The following is a 19,128-nucleotide window of genomic DNA, read 5'->3' as shown; positions in this document are numbered from 1 at the left end:
AACACACAAGACATGACAATCGCTTTAACAACATGCATTTTCATTTGTAGGAAAGCAGGTCTGTTGTATGGTCCAGTAATAACTTAAACGGGATTGATTTAGGTGGGCAAACAAGACTAGACTAAGGGGCAGATTTACTAAAACTGTAACTTCGCATTTCTTTCTTTTTAAAAATGTAAAATGTAAACTCATTTTCAGGAATGTCTGACATTTACTGAAAAAGTCCATGTGGAAAAAGTTGTGAAACTGCGACTTTAATTGTAGTTTTAAAAACCATGAAAACTAAAATGTTGATAACTGGGCCTCCCTGTTCAAAGTTGATCCAGAGACTGGTCTGACTGGCCATCTTGTATTCAGGAAGGCATTCTCCCCTCAGATGCAAATCAGAGAGGCTTCAGAACAGTTTTTTTCACCTTCCTCTGGATCTCCCAGCAATTAAGCAGCTTTTATTTAGACAAAAAAAATAAAACTTGATAGATATGTCTAATCTAAAAGGTCTCCTTCCAGCTTTTGAGATGAGACTCATTCTCCACTATAGTGCTCCTCACCTATAAACTATTCTCTGCTAAGCAAGAAAAATTGTAATTATAAGCAACTTTCGAACATACATTTTTTTCTAATGATCACAGGTTATCAAGTAATTTGTAAACGCAATTGCTATTGAAAGCTGTATCTGTCTGTTTACATTTTTTGCACTTCTAGCTCTGACACCTTTATGGTAGGACCTAGCCCTATGGCAATATAAAAGGAGATTTTGTGATTACTCACCGTTAAATCCTTTTCTCTTAGGACGTCTGTGGGACACAGGGACCATGGGGTATAGTATCTACCAGCAGGAGGCAGGACACTAGAAGAGGAAGAAGAGGAAAAGGCCCCTCCTCCCTGCTACTATACCCCCTGTAGCTTCCTTAGAGCGCCAGTTTTGTCAACAAAGAAAGAGACAGTATAACTTAACTATCTACATAAGCAGAAAACTTTCCAGAGGAACCGGTTCAGGGGGGGAAGCCCTGTGTCCCACAAACGTCCTAAGAGAAAAGGATTTAACGGTGAGTAATCACAAAATCTCCTTTTCTCTTACAGGTGTCTGTGGGACACAGGGACCATGGGGACATACCAAAGCTGCCCCAATAGAAGAAAGGGTGGGAGAAACGGTTTTAGGTAACTGCGGCTTGCAGCACCTTTCTCCCGAAATGAGCATCAGATGCCGCAAAAATCTCAAATCTGTAAAATTTAGTGAAGGAATGAATGGAGGACCATGTAGCGGCCCTACAGACTTGTTCGGCTGAGGCCCTGTTTCTAAAGGCCCAAGAGGTGCTAATTCCCCAAGTCGAGTGAGCCCTGAGATGAAGGGGCGGCTGTTTGCCTCTGGCAATGTATGCTCTGCGGATGGCTTCCCTAATCCAACGGGATAAGGTAGCCTTGGAGGCCGGAGAACCCTTTTGGGGGCCGGCGGGCACAATGAAGAGGGCTGAGGACTGGCGAATGTCCTTGGTGCGGTTGAGGTAGAACTTTAACGCCCGGACCGGATCCAAGGCGTGCAAGGCTACTTCCTTAGGCGAGGAAGGCTGAGGACAAAAGGACGGGATGGTGATGTCCTGGTTGATGTGAAAGGAAGAGCCGACCTTAGGCACGAAGGAAGGCAAAGTTCTGAGGACCGCCCGGTCTGCATGGAATACGAGGTATGGCTGGAGATGCGAAAGAGCCGAGATCTCAGAGACCCTGCGAGCTGAAGAGATGGCTAGCAGAAAAACAGTTTTCCAGGTAAGCCATGCCAGAGGTATGCTACCCAGGGGCTCGAATGGGGGCCCCTGAAGAACTGTGAGAACAAGGTTGAGGTCCCATGGGGGGATGGGATCGCGAAAGGGAGGACGAAGTCGAGAGACTCCCTGTAAGAAGGTGGCTATGTCCGGTAGGATGGCCAGGCGACGTTGGAAGAGGACAGATAGTGCCGAGATCTGAGATTTAAGGGATCCCAGTGAAAGACCCTTGGAAAGCCCCGACTGAAGGAAGGAGAGGAGGCGGGGTAAGGAGAAGGTCTGGAAGGAATAGCCCTCCGTGTCGCACCAATCCTTGAATATCCTCCAAACACGGTGGTAGGTTCTGGAGGAGACCGGCCTTCGGGCAGCCATCATGGTACGGATGACCTCGGGAGAGAAACCCTTGCGTTGGAGCACTAGGGACTCAAGAGCCAGGCCGTCAAATTCAGGAATGCCGGGTCCGGGTGGTGGATCGGGCCTTGGGAGAGAAGGTTGAGAACCAGAGGAAGGTTCCAGGGTTCGGCCCTGCTGAGAGCTACCAGCTCGGAGAACCAGGCCCTTTTGGGCCAGAAGGGGGCCACTAGGATCACCGGGCTGGTTCCGGCCTTGATCTTCTTGATGACTCTGGGCAGAAGAGGAAGCGGGGGAAATACGTAAGCCAGAGGGAAATCCCAACTGGCCGTGAGAGCATCCGCTGCCAGAGCTAGAGGGTCGCGGCACCTGGCCATGAATTGGGGGACTTGCCGGTTCAGGCGAGATGCCATGAGGTCTACACTCGGGAGACCCCATCGATCGACGATGTCCTGAAAGATACTTGGACTTAGGGCCCACTCTCCTGGGTCGAGCTGCTGCCGGCTGAGGTAATCGGCCTGCCAATTCTCGAGGCCCGGGATGTAGACTGCTGTCAGCCGGGAGTCCTGGGCCTCCGCCCAGGTCAGAATAAGACTGACCTCCCTGAGAGCCTGACGGCTTCGGGTTCCGCCTTGATGATTCAGGTAGGCAACCGTGGTGGCGTTGTCGGATTGTACTTTGATGGCCTGTCCCCGAAGAAGGTGTTGCCAGTGCAATAGGGCCAGACGGACTGCCCGGATCTCCAGGATGTTGATGGGAAGGAGAGCTTCGGTCTTTGACCAGGTCCCTTGAGCTGAGAGGTGGTCCAGAACTGCTCCCCAACCCTTGAGGCTGGCATCCGTGGTCAGAAGGCGCCAGTGAGGTTCCTGGAGAGGACGCCCCCTGGCAAGGTGAGGCGTGTCGAGCCACCATGCAAGAGAAGTCTTTGTCTTGGGAAGGATCTGGATTCTCTGGGACAGACTGGAGCGTGTCCACTGATCCAGGATGTTCCACTGAAGGTCGCATAGATGAAACTGCGCGAAGGGCACGGCTTCTATGGACGACACCATGGACCCCAGTACCTGCATGGCAAAACGGATAGATGGGCCCTGTGATTGGATCAGCCGACGCGTCAAGTCCTGAATTCGGGAGATCTTTTCTGGAGGGAGGAATACCCTCTGCTGGACTGTGTCGAAGATCATGCCCAGGAAGGGCATTCGACGGGATGGAGTGAGTCGTGATTTCTCCAAGTTGATCTTCCAACCCAGGGATGTTAGGGTTGAAGTGACCAGTTCCAATTGGGATGTCGCAGCCGACTGAGATGGCGCCTTGAGAAAAAGGTCGTCCAGATATGGGGTGATTGACACCCCCTGAGCCCTGAGAGACGCTGCTACCGCCGCCATGATCTTGGTAAAAATGCGAGGTGCCGAGGTAAGCCCGAAGGGAAGAGCCGTGAACTGGAAGTGGAGGTTTTTGACCGCAAATCTTAAGTATTTCCAATGGGGAGGGAAAATGGGGACGTGGAGGTAGGCGTCCTTTATGTCTAGCGCCACTAGGTATTCGTTGTGACCCATGGCCGCAATGACTGACCTGAGTGATTCCATTTTGAACCGAGAGAAGCGAAGGAAGGTGTTGAGCTTCTTGAGGTCTAGAATGGGTCGAAAGGACCCGTCTCATTTTGGAACGAGAAAGAGATTGGAATAAAATCCCCGGAACCTCTCCTCGGGAGGCACCTGCATGATCACTCTCTCGTCCAGGAGGTCTTGTATGATGGCGAGAAATGCGGACTGTTTGGGAGGGTCCTGAGAGAGCCGGGACATGAAGAACCGGCTCGGAGGGGCGGCAAGAAACTCGAGACGGTAGCCGAAGGATACCACTCGGTGTACCCAGGGATCGGAAGTAAGACGAAGCCAGGCCTCGCGGAACTGGTGAAGTCTGCCTCCTACGGGAGGAGGACTTACTGCCTGGGGGTAGTCATGTGGAAGAGGACTTGTCGGCGGGCTTGGATTGAGGACGCCTACCCTGCCAGGAGTACTTGGTCCGCGCTTGGAACCTGGGTTTTCCCGCGGGGTTCTGCGTGGAGGAATCCCTGGAGGAGGAGACCTTGGAGCCCCTGGGGCGAAAAAAGCGACCCCTGCGAAAGGAAGGGCGAGTCCGAGGCTGGGGAAGGAAGGTGCTCTTCCCCCCAGTGGCTTGGCTGATTATCTTGTCGAGTTCTGGCCCGAATAGGAGCTTGCCCTTGAAGGGGAGAGTGGTGAGGGACTTCTTAGAAGACATGTCGGCAGACCAGAGCTTAAGCCAGAGGGAATGGCGTGCCGCTACAGCCAGGGCTGAGGTACGGCTGATGGCCTGGGCTGAGTCCAGGGATGCTTCGCATAGGTACTCGTTAGCGTCACGAATTTGGGAGGCTAAGCGGGACAATTCCTGTCTGGAAGAGCCCGAGGATATGCCCTCTAAGAGCGAATTGGACCAGGTCTGAACTGCCCGGGAAACCCAGGCCGAGGCCAAGGTGGGGCGGAGGCTTTCTCCAGCTGAAGTAAATGTTGCTCTGAGGAAACCCTCCATCTTTTTATCCATCGGATCCTTGAAGGAAGAGGAATCCGGGACAGGAAGGGCGGTGTTCTTGGATAAGCGGGACACCGGAGCGTCTACCAATGGAGGGGTAGACCATCTCTCCAGGGTCTCTTGTGGAAAGGGATACGAGCGTTGGAAACGCCGTGAGGTCTGGAATCGCCTCTCAGGGTGATCCCACTCCGCTTGGATAAGGGAGTCCAGTTGATCGTGGGAAGGAAAAACCGAGGCGGTCTTTTTCTGACGCTTGAAGAGAGAGGCAGAAGACTCTAGAGAGGATTCTGGAGTCTTGAGGTCAAGGCAGGTCATTACTGAAGCAATGAGAGCATCAATGGCCTCTGGTGACGATCTAGATGCGTCCTCCGGGTCATCAGGCCCGTCGGAGGAAATCTCCCCCTCGCTTAGGGAGTGGTCTTCCCAAGTAGCCGAGGCGTGGAGAGACTCTGAGTCGCTGTAGTCATCCAAGCGGAGTAAGGCTTGCCGCTTGAGGGACTTAGGAGGATGAGGTTCCTCCCTGTCTAACCTGTCCAAGAGCTTATCAAGGCAGGCTGCAAGCTTGGGAATGCCGGTGGAAAGCTGGGCCGCCCATAAGGGAGGATCCTGTTGGGAAGAGGAAGCTTGCACTTGAGCATCCAGAGCCAGTGCTGGAGTAGGGTCCCCCCCTGTTAATTCTGAACTGGGGGGCAGTGGCACGTCCGGAGCCTGGGACTGGGTCTCAGCCGGAATTTTGGAGCAAGAGGAACAAAGGGGTTCCTTTCTTCCAGATGGAAGACGTTTGCAGCATCTGGCGCATGCTAGGTATTTTACCTTTGAGGAGCTAGAAGCCCCCCTGGAAAAGGGGCCTTCTGGAATGCCTTCTGCCATGACAGAAAAGGAGCAAGACAAGCAGTCCTACAATGGTCAGCAGATAAACGCAAAAAAGACAGGCAGGCTTTAATGCAAGTCAATGCAAGGGAGAGAGGGGAATTCCCCCTCCTTACACCTTAGGATAACCCTTTTTTTTTTTTTTTTTAAAAAGGTGTAAGGGAAATATATGAGGCGATTAGGCACAGATATAATTCAATACATAAGTAATTGTATACTTCCCAAGCAGAAAAACACCCTCACATAACTCAGCAAAGAATACAGTCCCCTCAACCCTGGAGGGGTTACCCGATCAGACAGACCCAACCGCGCTAAAAGCCCAGCCTTGCCCTCCTGAATTTCCCCTAATAGTGCCCCCTCTGCCAAAGATACCGTCCCTGTGTCCGGAAAGCCAAGGAGAGCCCCTGAGGATGCGACTGTTCAGGATGGAGAGCGGAGCAGAATGGCGCGAAGGAGGAAAGCGCGCGAACAGAGGCGCGCAGAAAATGGCGACGCGTAGTGACGTCACCCGGAAGGGACGGTGGAACGCATGGGGCCGCGGTGGAACGCATGGGGACCGGCAGAGGGACCGCTGAGGGTACTAAGGCGAGGGGGGCTGTTTAGGTAGGCTGGCAGGCTGAGCAGGCAGGCTGGGAGCTGAACTGACCTGGGGTGCAGCTGAGAAGGAGGAAGCGCCGGACAGCGTCTGCACTCACAGGTAGAGGCAGGGAATCTGTGTGGCCCGCTCAGAGAGTCTTACTCTCGTAGGGGGAAGCCTGTGGAGGGAACTGCAGTAGGCCCTATAGGTCGACCCCTGGTGCCAGAATAATCTGGCCGCAGACTTCAGAGAGCTGTAAGATCCTGTCTCCTGAGGACACTAGAAAAAACTGGCGCTCTAAGGAAGCTACAGGGGGTATAGTAGCAGGGAGGAGGGGCCTTTTCCTCTCCTTCCTCTTCTAGTGTCCTGCCTCCTGCTGGTAGATACTATACCCCATGGTCCCTGTGTCCCACAGACACCTGTAAGAGAAATAAAAGGTTACACTTGCTTAGAATTTAACATTTGTGTGCTCCGTGTACTGAGTTATCAGAGTGGAACTAAGTGGCAAAGTGGTAGCTGAACAGGAAGATAAAAGTTTAAACCCAGAAATAAATCCAGTTTATTAAGTATATATTAAATTAAGGGGGGCATTATTAAACTTGGGCATATAGCCCACTAAAATAAAAAGGCTTTACATTTATTACCTCATTTTGTAGCCTGATATCATCAGTTCTCTGCCGTTCAGTAATAGAATCATAATGCTTTTCCTTTAGATCAAATACTTCTTCCTCACTCAAGGGTCTGGTAATATAAAATAGTAGAAAGGTGCCAAATACCAATTATTCTTACTCATTCCAAAGAAGCTGCAGATAAAACCATGGAAGGCTGTTATATGACTAAACAAATACTACTAAATAAATGATTCCACTTTGCAGCACACATTATGGCTGTTTAGCGGATATATACAAAGCAGAAACTAGTACCCCTTTAAACGAAATGAAAGCCTTTAAAATAAAAATCTTAAACTGCATAAAATACCCCCATTCTAAGCATTTCTGCAAAATTACAAGAAAGAGCTGTTCTGCTCTATTCCTAGCAACACTGCAATTGGTCTTCATTATTTATCTTTTACAGTTTTTGCCTTCCTCTTCTACATCTTCCAGCTTTCAAATAGGGATCACTGACCCTGGTAGCCAAAAAAAACCTACTGCTCTGTGAACTTACAATTTTGTTATTATTGTTACTCCTTGTTACTTATCTTTCTTTTCAAACCCTCATCTATTCCTAGTCCAGTCTCTGATTTAAACACTGCCAGGTTGTTAAGGTAAACCAGACAGCTGCTAAAATTTCAAAACAGGAGAGCTGCTGAACAAAAATGCTAAAAAAAAAAACCCTGACAAAACAAATAAAAAATGAAGACCAATTGCAAAGTGCCTCAGAATATCATTGTCTACATCATATTAAAAGTTAATTTAAAGGTGAACATTCCTTTTAAAAAATAAAATTAAAGTGAATTGCAAAGGGTTAGAAATAGCTCTCTGAGCAATTTTCCAGTTGCACAAGGTCTACTTCAAGGCAACACTTTAATTTGGTGCTTGCAATTACATTTAAATGAAATCAGTGCCAAAAATTCTGAAACGTCACTGAAAGAACATCTGTGTATCCTTCAAGCTGAATTACATTCAAAATCTTGTGTATGACCCTGAGCTTGATAACAACACTGGAATAACCCTCTCTCACAATGTGTGGCCAAAAGTATCCGTACGCTTTCTTTTCAAACATCTCATTCAAAAACCAAGGGTATTTATATGAAGTTGAACCACTCTTTAAAGCTAAAATAGCCTTAACCCTCTACTCTTCAGATGTTGGGATTTTGTTGGTGGGATTTGCTTTCCATTCATATATCAAGAAATTAGTACTAATGTTAGGGATCAGGCCTTGCTCAGAGTTAGTTCATCCTACTGGTCAGTGCAATGTAGTCAAATTCTTCCTATCTGGTCTAGGCAAACCAGATCTATATGAACCTCACTATGTTAACTGGGACATTATGATGCTGAAACTGGGAATAGCCTTCCACAATTGGTTGGCACAAAGTAGGAAGCATGGAATTGTAAAAAAGGTCATTGTGTAACCAAAGGCGAGTGGGCCAATTACAACCATTAGAACATATAGCCATATACACGTACATCTTTTTTTTTATATCCAGCTGGCCTGACCACTTATGTCACATTGCTATATATCAGATTTAGATTCACTGTTACACACTGTATGCAGATTTTCAGGCAGTCTTTCGGCAAATGACGTGCAGATCAAATTTAATGCTTTAGAGTAAGTAAGGTTGGGAGCTGCTATATGTAAATATAAAATTGCTATTTAAATATAAAAAAGTACATGACAGTGATGTGATGACAGTGAATCTAAATCTGATATATAGTGTGACATAAGTGGTCAGGCTGGATATGAAAAAAATGCACGTGTATATGGCTACATTGGCCCACTCATCTTTGGTAACATAGGTGCCACTACCTCATACAATTACCTTTTTTACAATGCTTCCCACCTTGTGCCAAGCCATTGGGGAAGGCCCTTCCCAGTAGGTATGCTAGGTGGAAATCTGTAAAAGCTCTCTATTTAATTTTATGCAGAAGTTGCTCCTTTTATGGTATCTGAATTTTCCATAACATTACATTCAAGGGAATAAAACTACGTTACTCTACAAAGATACACTGGTCCATAAAAAAAAAAGTCTTTGTAATACTTTTACAATAAAAGAGGTAGTTCGCCTTTAATTTAACTGTGTGAGTAGATAGGCATGTTTATTTTTTTTATGCGTACAACTACTATTTTTTACCTAATACTAAATACACACCATCTAGCTTATCTACACTTTCATCATATTATACCAGCAGCCTGTAAAGGGCAGGATTTGGGGGTGGGGGGGGGGACACATGTCTTTGCTTTCATAGATACTTAAAGAAGCCATTAGGTATAATTTTAATAAAAAATTGTAATTTAAATTATAATGGCTATATGCTTGTAATTATTACTTCCAAGCAGTACAGCATAGTAGAGAAAATGTCACTAAGAATTCAAACTAAAATAATATGAAAGTACAAGTTATCCAGAGCAAAAGTGATAAGCTCTTGGGGTAGAGTAAAAAGAAAGAAACATAATCAAACATTGGTTGCTTACCTTATGCTACTGCCAGGACTTTCTCCCTGATAATAAAAACAATGTATTACTGGCCACATGTGCAGAAATGAAACATACAATTACAGCCAAATCTCATGTAAAAAGAATATGAAGTTAAACTAGCCTCCCCCTTTTTAACCGAGATGCCCTTCACTGTTCCCTATGCCGCCTCCCCAACTATACCATGGTGAGTTCCGGTCCCAGGTTCCAATGTTGTGACTGCCGAGCAAGTGCAAGTGACCTAGTCCTTGTTTCCACAGGCAATAAAGTAAATCACAGGTGCCACGTATGTTTTCCCACCAGTGACTTACTTTATTGCCGGTAGGAAATCATATTGGGGAGATTTGTCGTCAGATTTAACCATTTAACAATGGGTTACAAAGAGATTTTATATTGCTTAAAAGCTGCCCCAGAGTTACAGATGTGCATGCAACCTTATCGATCACCTTTGCTATGGTAGCTTGCCTATTTATCACGAGAATGTTGAATACAGATATTGTAAACACAAGGGTCAACAAGGTCCTTGACCTGTCACCCTAAGAAATCATTTCAAATCCTTTTCTATTATGTTAGTCAAGCAAAATGAAATTTACATACACTATATTAATTACACAAATCTTGTTTCCTTCAGCCTTGGAATGCACAGTCACGACAAGCAGGCAGGTGCCATTTTGTGGACACTTATTAATGCAAGCTTTGCATTCTACCAAACCCTTGTTTATGTGCCAAAGGCCCATACCTGATGCCCATGCCTATGCACAGGCTACACAATTATATGAGGAGAGAGGGAGAATGAGGAGCACAGAGATGTCTAGGAAGTTCTGAATGGAAATTTAAAGTAGTTGGGGTGGGGGTGGGGCAGGCAATATGATTGACATCTGAGATTTTTTTTAAAATAACTTTGTACCTTGTATATACTTTATACCTTTGTTTTAATTTAAAAAAAAAACGTGTTTCATGTTAAATTCACTATACAACTCCACATACTGTGTACTACATACAAAAAGATGTATTCTACCAATAAATACAAAACACTCACCTCATCACTTTCAACAAGGTTTTCAAACTACAAGGGGGGAAAAAACATGGAATTAACAGATAACATTTGCAATCACACATTTAGGGGCTGATTTACTAACCCACGAATCCGACCCGAATTGGAAAAGTTCCGACTTGAAAACGAATATTTTGCGACTTTTTCGTATGTTTTGCGATTTTTTCGGATTCTGTACGAATTTTTCGGATCCAATACGATTTTTGCGTAAAAACGCGAGTTTTTCGTATCCATTACGAAAGTTGCGCATTTTGCGTAGCGTTAAAACTTACGCGAAAAATGCGCAACTTTTCGCGTAAGTTTTAACGCTACGCAAAATGCGCAACTTTTTACGCAACTTTCGTAATGGATAGGAAAACTCGCGTTTTTACGCAAAAATCGTATTGGATCCGAAAAATTCGTACAGAATCCGAAAAAATCGCAAAACATACGAAAAAATCGCAAAGTACCGATCATTACGAAAAAAACGCAATCGGACTCCATTCGACCCGTTCGTGGGTAAGTAAATCAGCCCCTTAGAGTGAAGACACACAGGGTGCCGCAACTTTTTTCTCAAATCCACGGTCACTAATTGGCACCCCGCCAATGACGCAGGATTAGTGGTGGTGACTCATATATTAATCTGTGGCAGCTAAATTGTTGTGATTAGTCGCCGCTACTGTGTTTTAAACAAATCGATGTGACTAATTGCCCAGTGTGTCTTTGCCCTTAAATTGCATTTGAAGATTTATATGATAGTTAAACTACAGCTAACAGTTCCCAGGTACAGTTGTGTGAAAAACTATTTGCCCCCTTCCTGATTTCTTATTCTTTTGCATGTTTGTCACACAAAATGTTTCTGATCATCAAACACATCTAACTATTAGTCAAAGATAACACAAGTAAACACAAAATGCAGTTTTTAAATGAGGGTTTTTATTATTTAGGGAGAAAAAAAATCCAAACCTACATGGCCCTGTGTGAAAAAGTAATTGCCCCCTGAACCTAATAACTGGTTGGGCCACCCTTAGCAGCAATAACTGCAATCAAGCATTTGCGATAACTTGCAACGAGTCTTTTACAGCGCTCTGGAGGAATTTTGGCCCACTCATCTTTGCAGAATTGTTGTAATTCAGCTTTATTTGAGGGTTTTCTAGCATGAACCGCCTTTTTAAGGTCATGCCACAACATCTCAATAGGAGTCAGGTCAGGACTTTGACTAGGCCACTCCAAAGTCTTCATTTTGTTTTTCTTCAGCCATTCAGAGGTGGATTTGCTGGTGTGTTTTGGGTCATTGTCCTGCTGCAGCACCCAAGATCGCTTCAGCTTGAGTTGACAAACAGATGGCCGGACATTCTCCTTCAGGATTTTTTGGTAGACAGTAGAATTCATGGTTCCATCTATCACAGCAAGCCTTCCAGGTCCTGAAGCAGCAAAACAACCCCAGACCATCACACTACCACCACCATATTTTACTGTTGGTATGATGTTCTTTTTCTGAAATGCTGTGTTACTTTTACGCCAGATGTAACGGGACATGCACCTTCCAAAAAGTTCAACTTTTGTCTCGTTGGTCCACAAGGTATTTTCTCAAAAGTCTTGGCAATCATTGAGATGTTTTTTAGCAAAATTGAGATGAGCCATAATGTTCTTTTTGCTTAAAAGTGGTTTGCGCCTTGGAAATCTGCCATGCAGGCCGTTTTTGCCCAGTCTCTTTCTTATGGTGGAGTCGTGAACACTGACCTTAATTGAGGCAAGTGAGGCCTGCAGTTCTTTAGATGTTGTCCTGGGGTCTTTTGTGGCCTCTCGGATGAGTTGTCTCTGCGCTCTTGGGGTAATTTTGGTCGGCCGGCCACTCCTGGGAAGGTTCACCACTGTTCCATGTTTTTGCCATTTGTGGATAATGGCTCTCACTGTGGTTCGCTGGAGTCCCAAAGCTTTAGAAATGGCTTTATAACCTTTACCAGACTGATAGATCTCAATTACTTTTGTTCTCATTTGTTCCTGAATTTCTTTGGATCTTGGCATGATGTCTAGCTTTTGAGGTGCTTTTGGTCTACTTCTCTGTGTCAGGTAGCTCCTATTTAAGTGATTTCTTGATTGAAACAGGTGTGGCAGTAATCAGGCCTGGGGGTGACTACAGAAATTGATATTGAAATTGAAAATTGAAATTGATAAACCACAGTTAAGTTATTTTTTAACAAGTGGGGCAATCACTTTTTCACACAGGGCCATGTAGATTTGGAGTTTTTTTTCTCCCTTAATAACGTAAACGTTCATTTATACACTGCATTTTGTGTTCAATTATGTTATCTTTGACTAATAGTTAACGGTTTTTGATGAGCAGAAACATTTAAGTGTGACAAACATGCAAAAGAATAAGAAATCAGGAAGGGGGCAATTAGTTTTTCACACCACTGTATATAACCTCCTCAGATTAAGTTAAGTTCTTATGGGGGTAATGGAATAAAAGACCAGTAAATGCTGCCTGCTAAATGGTTGCTCTGGGTTACTCAACCTGGTACAGACTTTGTGACTTTCATTTTATTGAAACCAAAATAATCTAAATCCCACTGATACTTTAATTTAAACCACAAAAGGCCGCTTTGCAACCCATCAGATAATTTTGCCCATATCATATTTAGAACAGCCTGAAAAATGGAAACCAATTTCTTTGACCAAGTGCCTTAGCACATAAGAGCCCTAATAGTCATACTAGCGGAGCCAGGGAAAGTTGGTGTTGGTAAACTGGAAAAAAGTCACAATAAAAGGGCAAAACACCCAAAAAATGGGGCAACCAGTACCTCCCCTTTCACCCATACTTCTCTGGAAGCCAACTGGATCCTAGCCTCCAGTGCACATGGCTTCTGGTTGGTGATCACCAGAAGGGCATCTGGACCCCGGATATGATGCACCCAAACATGACAGCATCAAACCATGCTGCTCTGCATTTGCCAAAGAGATGATGCATTTCAGGAGGGGCAGTGGTTATAATTAGGTAGGAAGGTTTTGTGGTCTTTTTATAACGTGATATCAATATATAAATACCAACCTCAATTGTAAAGTGCTCGCCTCTGGTGGTAGTTTTGAAATATTTTGATCTGTAAGAAGGAAAATTATGTTTACAATGTTTTCGAAACACCACACGAAATAAAATTATACTGTTTACAGACCAACACTTTCCTTTACAACAGCTATCCAGTTCTGCATGGGATAAAATGTTGGTTGTTACATGCAAAACTCATTACATTTCTGGCCATTATTCTAGTAACATTAACAAATGGTAAATTACAAAGTTTTATTTTATCTGTACTATGTAGAGGCCACATTTAAAGGAGAGGGAAAGGCTAGTAAAGAGTTAATCTCAAAATGCAGGCATAACTTCAGTTGTCTCAATAGTGCCCTTAAGTCTCCCCATATTTCTCCCATTCAGAAGATCTGAAGCCAAACAGTTAGAAAAAACGCTGAGCTGGGTAGAGAAGATTCCCATAATGCCTCGCACCTGCCCAGACTTGGCGACTTGGGACTGTAGGCAGCGCATGCGCACCCCCCCTAGCGTCCGGTTGCCATGGCGTGTATGCAGCCGCACAGAAGAAGAACAGACAGCCGGCAAGCAGGTGCTGGTGGGGGGAGAGGCGAGCGGCGAGCAGGTGGTGTGTGGCAGCCGGCAAGCAGGTGCTGGTGGGGGGAGCGGACCGGAGAGAGAGAGAACGAGCGGATGGGGGGGATGTGTGCTGACAAAACGCGAAGTGAGCGGATGGTGTGTGACAGCCGGCAAGCAGGTGCTGGTGGGGGGGAGAGGCAAAGGGGGAGCGGACTGGAGAGAGATCGAGATCGAGCGGAGGTGCTGACAAAATGGCGGCGCCGTTCACTGAAACAAGTATGTAGAATGTAGCAGGTGTATCTCTGTAAATCTTTCATTAGGCAAGCCAGAATTATAGCGTTTTTACTCAGCAATAGTAGTACTATTTAATAGTGTGCTTAATAGATTTTGACTTTCCTTATCCTTTAAGCTGTCCACACAATGAATGCTTATATGATCTGTATGGATGGTACAGTGCAAATCGGACACTTCCTCTTGGCTGACAAAATATCTCTTTGGTATCAATAACAATAGTAGGAAATGTTTCAAGAACGGGTCCACATAGTTGGCCAGGTCTGAACGGGTCTTCAAAATAGGCCTTGGCCTGAAATAACCCCCACCAGTCCAATAGTGACTGTCTATGGCATCTTACAGCAGCCCCTCTGGCATTTGCCAAAACCCACAGATTGCCAGCCCAGGTCTGCAGTTGGCAAGGTCCCCACACATAGAATTAATGTGGCCATACACAGATCCATTCGCTTGGTGAGGTCGCCAAGTCAGCGGGCCAAAAGATTAAATTAAAAATGGAGGGCATAGGCGCCGTCAGTCCAGATCCGACAGAAAAATCAAACCTGTACATTTCAGGCCAGGCAACGGTTGGGAAGGCCCGATAGAAACTGAGGGGTCTTAGGGCTAATATTTCTGTTTAACAATAAATGAAACTACAGCTGCATTGCACGTTTAACTTTATGCTTTACAAAGTACTGATATTTGCTCTCTTTGTTTCTTTCTCAACAAAGCAGCCAGAAAGGATTTATGTGCCCTTACCAAGGTCCACAGCTCAAGTGTTTACGTAATTACTGGACAATACAAGCATAACTTGTTTAACTTGCATAACAAGCTCTAAAACAAGAGAGAATTTTAAGAATCGGCATTGGAAATGGGCAGTAAAATCTGTTTAGAAGATACTGTGGAATGACTGCCTTTGCACCTAGCAACATTGTAAGCTAAAGCTGAAAGACAAACATTAAGCCCATTAAGATAGTCCTTACAGAGAAACCATTATTGAAGTTACTTTCATGTTATTAGGAGGAGAGTTCCCTAGAGAATTCCTAGTATTGACCATGGGTAAATTTGTACAGTGTAAATCAAATCCTCCTCAAAGGCATTTCTTTCCTAATGGAAGCTAACGTAGTTTGGAAATATTTCCTTTACACCTTTAGGGCTCTGGTACACGGGGAGATTAGTCGCCCGCGGCAAAACTCCCTGCTCGCGGGCGACTAATCTCCACGAGTTGCCTTCCCTCTGCCATCCCACCGGCGAACATGTAAGTCGCCGGCGGGATGGCAGACGCGGCGGCGCGATTTCGCGCAAATCGCCGAAAAAGACTCGCGAGGCTTTTTCGGCGATTTCCCGAAATCGCCCCGCCGCGTCTGCCATCCCGCCGGCGACTTACATGTTCGCCGGTGGGATGGCAGAGGGAAGGCAACTCGGGGAGATTAGTCGCCCGCGAGCAGGGAGTTTTGCCGCGGGCGACTAATCTCCCCGTGTACCAGAGCCCTTAACCTTCCAGCTCTGCACTCAATTTTGTAAGTACCGGTATGGGATCTGTTTTCTGGAACCAGTTATCAAGAAAGCTCAGAATTAAGGAAGGCCATCCATATGTTTATCTTTTTACTGTAGTATAAACAAATACTAGTATGCAATCTCTTATCCAGAAAACCAATAACCAGAAAGCTCTGCTTAAAATGGGCCTTCCAGTATTTCAAATATGGCGCCATTGAAGGAGCCCAAACTAAATCTGTGTTTAGGGCTAAACCGTCTGATGGAGGTAGAATCCCTATTGTTTCTACCTCCATATCGGACGATTCAGCTCTGAATGTCAGTGGATGAACAAGATCTTTATTGTAAGGTGTATGGCATGGATTCATACTGGTGGCAAATTAAAAATTATGGGGGATTACCTGGAAATCCCCAGGTCCCAAGCATTCTGGATAATAAATCCTACATCTGTACTTGGTAGATATTAGCAAAATGACAAAAAGCCTTAAAGGAGAAGGAAAGGTAAAGTCTAAGTAAGCTTTATCAGAAAGGTTTATGTAAATACAGACAAACACTTACAGTAATGCTGCACCGAGTCCTTTATCAAAAGAAACACAAGATTTCTCTTCTCTTTTTTTTTGGTAAACATGTTGTTAGGGTATCTGACTTCCACTTTCAGAAAAATCCTTCATTACCGGGGCCAGAGTCTGCGCAGCTCTCCGCTCTCCCATAAGAATTCATAATACTCACTCCCCCCGCCCTTAGGAACGTGTATTCGAGCTATAATGGCTAGACTGCAAACAGGAAGCTATAAACACCAAGCTAAAATGGCAGCTGCAATCAGAGAACCAACTAGTTTTTCTGTTAAAGGAACAGTAACACCAAAAAATGAAAGAGCTTTAAAGTAATAAAAATATAATGTACTGTTGCCCTGCACTGGTAAAACTGGTGTGTTTGCTACAGTAACACTACTATAATTTATATAATAAGCTGCTGTGTAGCCACCGGGGCAGCCATTCAAGCTGGAAAAAAGGAGAAAAGGCACAGGTTACATAGCAGATAACAGATAAGCTCTGTAGAATACAATAGTGTTTTATCTGTTATCTGCTATGTGCCTGTGCCTTTTCTCCTTTGAATGGCTGCCTCCATGGCAACATAGCAGCTTATTTATATAAATTATAGTAGACTTTCTGAAGTAAACACACAACTTTTACCAGTGCAGGGCAGCAGCACATTATATTTTAGTTACTTTTATACACTTTCATTTTTTGGTGTTACTGTTCCTTTAATACCCCTGGAAACAGGGCCATATTTACCATGTAGGCACTTAAAGACATGTGCCTAGGGCACCAAATTTAGGGGCGGCCCTAGGGTGCCTATGACTGTTTGCACATGCGTTAATCATTACGCATGCGCTGGGGGCTGGCTGAAGACTGGTGCCTAGAAACAGACCTAATCATGCCTGGAGAGGCTTCACCACTTCTGAACCGCACCAGTGCGCCCCCAAAGCTGCCTTAACTGTTCAGAAAAATCAGAGCGGCAATGAGGGTTTGGCTGAAACCATCTTGTGTTACTTGATGTTCTCTGTCAAACCATCACCCTGACAAAACATGTACAGTTACAGCCAGGTCCAGATTGGCCTCAACAACACATGGTCTTGGTGCGAGATCACTGGAAAGAGAATATCAAGATGACAAGATGTTGCCTGCCAACCCTGCTGCTTTTTTTTCTGCTATAACCAACAGGGCACAGTGGTGTGGTTAGGGATGGGGCAGGAAAGCCTCTCCAGGGGCACTAACTTATATAAATGCCTTTCGTTGGGGAATTAAAAATAACACATTTTGGTTGCATCTCTCTTTTTCTAACAGAACACAGGGATGATAACAATCTTTAAACAAGTCGTGCCATACAGGGGCAAAGCAGAAATTTTTCCAACCAACTGAAAAGCTTCAATACTGAGCAGTTTATCTATACCTTCTTTCATTTTCACATGAAACTCTTTGAAATACTAGATAAACCCCATCACAGAGGTGACATACTAGGGCTACACATTGGGCAGACAACATACATAGCTCCATGTAAACTGATTTTTTTTGTTGATTTAAGAGTAACATAATGCAAATAAATTATATTAGTTTATGGGGCTAACTGTACATTTCCATTGTTTGCAGTTTGAGCCAGAGTTGAAAGTGTTGGTGCAGTTTCAGAATTCATCATGTTTCGTTTAAGCACACCGGTTATTTTAGCTTAGATACATATCAGTGTTAATACACATCTATTTTAATGTATTCTATAATATTCAGCAGACGGGAGTAGTCCAATCTAATTTTATTGTTCCAGGGGCATGTGGTGATGTAAATGACATACCTGTACTAAAGGATAACTTGAACTTTCCAGGTAGTGGTAACCTTAAAGGAGAAGGAAAGGCTAATAAAGAGTTAATTTTAAGCTGCAGGCATACCTTCAGTTGTCTCAATAGTGCCCTTAAAGGAGAAGGAAAGGCCAAGTCACTTGGGGGTGCCAAAATGTTAGGCACCCCCAAGTGACTTAAATCGCCTTCCTTTTACCCCGGGCTGGTGCCCCTGTTCGGAGAGAACAGCACCAGGGTTAGCTGCAATTGCTTCCTCCTTCCTGCTTCGCATGAGCGCGCATGCTCAGTAGAGTGAGAAAGCCTAACTTAAACTATAAAGTCCGCTTTTCACTCTACTGCGCATGCGATTGTCCCGGGAATTTGCCAGCAGCGCGAAATACGGAAGGAGGAAGCGCTCGCTACAGGTACCCCTGGGCTGGTGCAATTTTCTCCTAGCAGCGGCACCAGCCTGGGGTACAAGGTAAGCGATTAAAGTCACTTGGGGGTGCCTAACATTTTGGCACCCCCAAGTGACTTAGCCTTTCCTTCCCCTTTAAGTCTCCCCATATTTCACCTGTTCAGATGATCAGAAGCCAAACAGGAAGGAAAAATGCTGAGCTGTGTAAAGAAAGTTCCCATAATGCCTCACTCCTGCACAGACATGCAGACCAAGTGAACATGCTCAGATAGTAAGACTATGAGTCAGCTTCCTGCGGATTGGCTCAGATCCACATTCCTAAGGGGAGGGAGTGAGTTCTTAGCATTCTTAAGGGGGGGGGAGCAGCAGAGAGGAGAAAGCTGAAAGCTGCGCGTCTCTGGCACATGAATTACAGACACAAGAAATATTTTCACAGAGAAGTCAGTGCAGCATTTCTGTGAGTGCTTATGGCTGTATTTACATAGACCTTTCTGATAAAGCTTACTTAGTTTTTACTTTTCTTTCTCCTTTAAGTCCCTAAATTAATGTCAGACTTTAAATAGCAATGACAGGAAATCAAGCAGGCAGACAAACATGTTTTGCTCAGGCACAGAGGAAAAGAACCATTTTGGGGGGGTCTGGTCAGTGTAGTTATGGGGAGGGCTGTCCAGGGGCCCTATGCTTATTAGATAGTGTTTACTTCTCTTTAAATTGTTAGTTAAAAATGCTAAATCATCACTATGCTTTCTCAG

The 19,128-nt window shown here is 45.0% G+C and overlaps 1 protein-coding gene across 3 annotated transcripts in view; it reads right to left on the bottom strand.

The window, feature by feature from the left end:
- The window catches only part of ap1ar (adaptor related protein complex 1 associated regulatory protein), a 31,006-nt gene that overhangs the window by 8,047 nt on the left and 3,831 nt on the right, over positions 1-19,128 (bottom strand). For all 3 annotated transcript variants that reach the window (XM_012968289.2, XM_012968291.3, NM_001011055.1), the window contains exons 2-5: positions 13,317-13,365; positions 10,271-10,297; positions 9,232-9,257; positions 6,744-6,840 (exon numbers count right to left, since the gene is read on the bottom strand). In XM_012968289.2, the coding sequence (XP_012823743.1) occupies positions 6,744-6,840; positions 9,232-9,257; positions 10,271-10,297; positions 13,317-13,365 (199 nt within the window). The remainder of the gene's footprint in view (positions 1-6,743; positions 6,841-9,231; positions 9,258-10,270; positions 10,298-13,316; positions 13,366-19,128) is intronic.

The sequence above is a fragment of the Xenopus tropicalis genome, chromosome 1 (genome assembly GCF_000004195.4).
Source record: "Xenopus tropicalis strain Nigerian chromosome 1, UCB_Xtro_10.0, whole genome shotgun sequence".
NCBI classification, from domain to species: domain Eukaryota; kingdom Metazoa; phylum Chordata; class Amphibia; order Anura; family Pipidae; genus Xenopus; species Xenopus tropicalis.
This window is presented reverse-complemented; position numbering and strand designations above follow the sequence as displayed.